This window comes from Oncorhynchus mykiss, chromosome 17 (genome assembly GCF_013265735.2).
Source record: "Oncorhynchus mykiss isolate Arlee chromosome 17, USDA_OmykA_1.1, whole genome shotgun sequence".
Classification (NCBI taxonomy): Eukaryota; Metazoa; Chordata; class Actinopteri; order Salmoniformes; family Salmonidae; genus Oncorhynchus; species Oncorhynchus mykiss.
The window spans coordinates 28,195,424-28,201,670 of record NC_048581.1 but is presented as its reverse complement, the minus strand read 5'-3'; the positions used below and the strand labels follow the sequence as shown (position 1 = coordinate 28,201,670).

General features: G+C 48.6%; 1 protein-coding gene across 1 annotated transcript in view; it reads left to right on the top strand.

The window, feature by feature from the left end:
* The first annotated feature begins 50 nt into the window (after positions 1-50).
* Positions 51-6,247, top strand: part of LOC110493620 (39S ribosomal protein L45, mitochondrial-like) — a 7,199-nt gene continuing 1,002 nt past the window's right edge. The window contains exons 1-3 of the mRNA XM_036949588.1: positions 51-1,057; positions 1,600-1,801; positions 2,107-2,153. Coding sequence (XP_036805483.1) covers positions 995-1,057; positions 1,600-1,801; positions 2,107-2,153 — 312 coding nt within the window. The 5' untranslated portion in view covers positions 51-994. The remainder of the gene's footprint in view (positions 1,058-1,599; positions 1,802-2,106; positions 2,154-6,247) is intronic.

Genomic DNA, 6,247 nt, shown 5'->3' with positions numbered 1-6,247 from the left:
TATTCAACATTTTTGGTTTTTAATTTGTTTGTTTGTCAATTGCAGTCAAAAAAAATTCTCAAAAAATATAGCTATATGTTATGTAAAATATTTGACATAAATCATAATTGATAATTACATGCTTTCTGTTTGTGGCATTCCTTACTAGTAGTAGTAGTAGATAGTAGCAGAAATAACAACAATGAATGAAATGATCTGCACTCTCTGAAAATAAGGAAGAATTTGCATCAACAACAGGTTGTTTACCTTGTTATGTTGTGAACGTTTTTATGGTTGCCTAGTAGTGAGTGTGTGTAAATCACTTATGGAAACCAGTAGTCAGAGGGCTTAGCTACTCACATGGCTCATGTAGGTCATTGCAGACATCTCTCTATCAACTATGTGTTGTTTGCTTAAGAATCCTACTGCTGCCAAGAAGACGTGCACTGCCATTGCAGGTGTTCGAAGTAGCTGCTGCTCAACTCTTCAGAACATGTCATGAAAAAGCAACCAATTTAATAGACAATTCCATCATCTAAACGCATGTAACTCTTTATTATCTGTGTCCAATGGCTAAGTAACTGGTATTGTAGCTTGCATCCATAAGAGCCAATTTATGCTTGATCCAAAAATGTGGTTGGATGTGTATGGATGGTGTGATGCAGTTGCGAAGCCAAGCATAAGTTGGCTCACACCATAAATGCTGCATGGCCTATGCAGACGTTGGAATGACCATGTTGCACAGAAGGTTAAATGTTGGGCCACACCTTGTAGACAAATCTTAGATTGTTGGTCTTCTGATCTATACATCTTTGATCTATAAACTAACAATAACTGAAAGCAGAGATTCTCAAGATAAAAAAAACCTAAACAGTAATAGTTTATTCTAAAATGCAGAGCAAGGTGGAATAGCCAAAGTGACCCCCAAAACGTTTCAAGAAGAATCGTAACAATGCGCAGCACAGCACAGGTTTATTGTTCTTGAACACACCTCAAACTGAGTCTGACAGCAGATATGGCGACGTCCATGAGAAGGGCATTAATGCCTCTGCATCGGATGAGATTCAGCAATTTGAAGGTATTATTTTAGAGAATTTTGATTACATTAGCTATAAATTACACATAATTCATTGAAATATTGACTGCTCAACCCCAGAAAATGCCACCGAAAGCTGTAGGTTTATAATCAGCATTGGCTAGCTAAGTTAACCTAGCTCAACCCAGCAAGCAGATCTTTCTGGAAGGCAGCTCAACTGAGTTTTAAACCAGTTTAGCTACCTAGCTAGTCTATACTCATTAATCAATCACCGTAGCCAACCTAAAATACATGTAACTTAATAAGATGTCATAATTGCATTTTATAACAGTTTACTTCAGTCTCTTTGACTAGCATTTTTGTATTTATTTCCAAAACCAAGTTGTTTGTTCAATTAAATGCATAAACGAAAATGTACTCGAATGTGCCATCATATTATGATATCAACCATACAATAATAACGATGTGCAAATCTCTAATCTCCATGAATTGCAAACCACATTAACAAATTCTGCTATAACCTTTATGCATAGACTGGTACTCCATGATTTCTTATCTAATCCACCTGCTTTTCCCTCATGCAGAATGCAGAGGCTTCGCTGGAGGTACGGTATCCCCTGCCCTTTGTTGTCCCGATAAGGACCAAGAAGCGCTACTTCGTTCCCCCCGCAGTGGGGGTAAAAGGAAAGGCAGCAGCGTCGGCAGATCAGGAGGCAAAAGCCAGAGCGGCAGGTGTTGTCCTAAGGCAGGAGTACATGGAGAGAGACATCAACATCGCCTGCACTGGTACAGACCTGTTTATGTGCGTATACACTTCTCAAAATGTCAGACAGTCTGACACTACTGCTGATTACTGCATATCAGCAGTAGTGTAAGACTGGCAGCCATTTTGAGAAGATATGTTGTAGACTTGTTCTCAAAGCGAGCTAGACCGGTACAGTATCAGCCATATGCATTATGGTTATCGTAAAGTTCAAACCTTCCATTTGTTGTACACAGAATCAAAGTTAAGAGGGTTGCCACTGTTACAATGAAGCTTATAATATACGTAGTCACAATAACCAATATCTCTCTCCTTTCCACTACCACAGCGGGAGTGTTTGACCCCTATATCCCCCCAGAAGGTGATGCTCGTCTCTCCAGTGTTACGGTGAGTGAATGAGGACCCAAAAGCGAATTAACTTAAACAGAGCTTCTTTAATAACCAAACATAGGTAGGCTCAGATGGACCGGCAGATTCCGACAGGACAGGACAAGGTTGCAGCAAACATGACGATAGTCTGGTTCAGGCATGAAACACAACAAACAAGAATCCGACAAGGACAGGAACAGAAACAGAGAGAGATATAGGGACCTAATCAGAGGGAAAAAGGGAACAGGTGGGAAACGGGGTGAATGGGTAGTCAGAGGAGACAAGGAACAGCTGGGGGAAAGCGGGGGAGAAAAGGTAACCTAATACGACCAGCAGAGGGAGACAGGGTGAAAGGAAAGGACAGAAAGACACAACATGACAATACATGACAGTACCCCCCCACTCACCGAGCGCCTCCTGGCGCACTCGAGGAGGAAACCTGGCGGCAACGGAGGAAATCCTCGATCAGCGCACGGTCCAGCACGTCCCGAGAGGGAACCCAACTCCTCTCCTCAGGACCGTACCCCTCCCAATCTACGAGGTACTGGTGACCACGGCCCCGAGGACGCATGTCCAAAATCCTGCGGACCCTGTAGATGGGTGCGCCCTCGACAAGGATGGGGGGGGGGGGGGGGGGAAAGACGAGCGGGGGCGCGAAGAACGGGCTTGATACAGGAGACATGGAAGACCGGGTGGACGCGACGAAGGTATCGCGGAAGAAGAAGTCGAACTGCGACAGGATTAATGACCCGAGAAATACGGAACGGACCAATGAACCGCGGGGTCAACTTGCGAGAAGCCGTCTTAAGGGGAAGGTTCTGAGTGGAGAGCCAAACTCTCTGACCGCGACAATATCTAGGACTCTTAGTTCTACGCTTATTAGCAGCCCTCACAGTCTGCGTCCTATAACAGCAAAGTGCAGACCTGACCCTCTTCCAGGTGCGCTCGCAACGTTGGACAAAAGCCTGAGCGGAGGGGACGCTGGACTCGGCGAACTGAGATGAGAACAGCGGAGGCTGGTACCCGAGGCTACTCTGAAAAGGAGATAGCCCGGTCGCAGACGAAGGAAGCGAGTTGTGGGCGTATTCTGCCCAGGGGAGCTGTTCTGACCAAGACGCAGGGTTGCGAAAAGAAAGACTGCGTAAGATGCGACCAATAGTCTGATTGGCCCGTTCTGCTTGACCGTTAGACTGGGGGTGAAAGCCGGAAGAGAGACTGACGGAAGCCCCAATCAAACGGCAAAACTCCCTCCAAAATTGAGACGTGAATTGCGGACCTCTGTCCGAAACGACGTCTGACGGAAGGCCATGAATTCTGAAAACATTCTCGATGATGATTTGTGCCGTCTCTTTAGCAGAAGGAAGCTTAGCAAGGGGAATGAAATGAGCCGCCTTAGAGAACCTATCGACAACCGTAAGAATAACAGTCTTCCCCGCTGACGAAGGCAGTCCGGTGACAAAATCTAAGGCGATGTGAGACCACGGTCGAGAGGGAATGGGAAGCGGCCTGAGACGGCCGGCAGGAGGAGAGTTACCGGACTTAGTCTGCGCGCAGACCGAACAAGCAGCCACGAAACGACGCGTGTCATGCTCCCGGGTGGGCCACCAAAAACGCTGGCGAATGGAAGCAAGCGTACCCCGAACGCCAGGGTGGCCGGCTAACTTGGCAGAGTGAGCCCACTGAAGAACGGCCAGACGAGTAGGAACGGGAACGAAAAGAAGGTTCCTAGGACAAGCGCGCGGCGACGGAGTGTGAGTGAGCGCTTGCTTTACCTGCCTCTCAATTCCCCAGACAGTCAACCCGACAACACGCCCCTCAGGGAGAATCCCCTCGGGGTCAGTGGAGGCTACTGAAGAACTGAAGAGACGAGATAAAGCATCAGGCTTGGTGTTCTTAGAGCCCGGACGATAAGAAATCACGAACTCGAAACGAGCGAAAAACAGCGCCTGACGCGCATTAAGTCGTTTGGCAGAACGGATGTACTCAAGGTTCCTATGGTCAGTCCAAACGACAAAAGGAACGGTCGCCCCCTCCAACCACTGTCGCCATTCGCCTAGGGCTAACCGGATGGCGAGCAGTTCGCGGTTTCCCACATCATAGTTACGTTCCGACGGCGACAGGCGATGAGAAAAATACGCGCATGGGTGGACCTTGTCGTCAGAGAGGGAGCGCTGAGAAAGAATGGCTCCCACGCCCACCTCTGATGCGTCAACCTCGACAACGAACTGTCTAGAGACGTCAGGTGTAACAAGGATAGGAGCGGATGTAAAACGATTCTTGAGGAGATCAAAAGCTCCCTGGGCGGAAACGGACCACTTAAAGCACGTCTTGACAGAAGTAAGGGCTGTGAGAGGAGCTGCCACCTGACCGAAATTACGGATGAAACGACGATAGAAGTTCGCGAAGCCGAGAAAGCGCTGCAGCTCGATGCGTGACTTAGGGGCGGGCCAATCAATGACAGCTTGGACCTTAGCGGGATCCATCTTAATGCCTTCAGCGGAAATAACAGAACCGAGAAATGTGACGGAGGAGGCATGAAAAGTGCACTTCTCAGCCTTCACAAAAAGACAATTCTCTAAAAGGCGCTGGAGGACACGTCGAACGTGCTGAACATGAATCTGGAGTGACGGTGAAAAAAATCTGGATATCGTCAAGGTAAACGAAAACAAAGATGTTCAGCATGTCTCTCAGGACATCATTGACTAATGCCTGAAAGACAGCTGGAGCGTTAGAGAGGCCGAAAGGAAGAACCCGGTATTCAAAGTGCCCTAACGGAGTGTTAAACGCCGTCTTCCACTCGTCCCCCTCCCTGATGCGCACGAGATGGTAAGCGTTACGAAGGTCCAACTTAGTGAAAAACCTGGCTCCCTGCAGGATCTCGAAGGCTGAAGACATAAGAGGAAGCGGATAACGATTCTTCACTGTTATGTCATTCAGCCCTCGATAATCTATGCAGGGGCGCAGAGACCCGTCCTTCTTCTTGACAAAAAAAAACCCCGCTCCGGCGGGAGAGGAGGAGGGGACTATGGTACCGGCGTCAAGAGCTACAGACAAATAATCCTCGAGAGCCTTACGTTCGGGAGCCGACAGAGAGTATAGTCTACCCCAGGGGGGAGTGGTTCCCGGAAGGAGATCAATACTACAATCATACGACCGGTGTGGAGGAAGAGAGGTGGCCCTGGACCGACTGAACACCGTGCGCAGATCGTGATATTCCTCCGGCACCCCTGTCAAATCACCAGGCTCCTCCTGTGAAGAAGAGACAGAGGAAACAGGAGGGATAGCAGACATTAAACATTTCACATGACAAGAGACGTTCCAGGAGAGGATAGAATTACTAGACCAATTAATGGAAGGATTATGACAAACTAGCCAGGGATGGCCCAAAACAACAGGTGTAAAAGGTGAACGAAAAATTAAAAAAGAAATGGTTTCGCTATGATTACCAGAAACAGTGAGGGTTAAAGGTAGCGTCTCACGCTGAATCCTGGGGAGAGGACTACCATCCAGGGCGAACAAGGCCGTGGACTCCCTTAACTGTCTGAGAGGAATGTCATGTTCCCGAGCCCAGGTCTCGTCCATAAAACAGCCCTCCGCCCCAGAGTCTATTAAGGCACTGCAGGAAGCTGACGAACCGGTCCAGCGTAGATGGACCGACAAGGTAGTGCAGGATCTTGAAGGAGAGACAGGAGTAGTAGCGCTCACCAGTAGCCCTCCGCTTACTGATGAGCTCTGGCTTTTACTGGACATGAAGTGACAAAATGACCAGCAGAACCGCAATAGAGACAGAGGCGGTTGGTGATTCTCCGTTCCCTCTCCTTAGTCGAGATGCGGATACCTCCCAGCTGCATAGGCTCAGCTCCCGAGCCGGCAGAGGAAGATGGTAGTGATGCGGAGAGGGGGGCGACGGAGAGCGCGAGCTCCTTTCCACGAGCTCGGTGACGAAGATCAACCCGTCGCTCAATGCGAATAGCGAGTTCAATCAAGGAATCCACGCTGGAAGGAACCTCCCGGGAGAGAATCTCATCCTTTACCTCTGCGCGGAGACCCTCCAGAAGACGAGCGAGCAAGGCCGGCTCGTTCCAGCCACTGGAGACAGC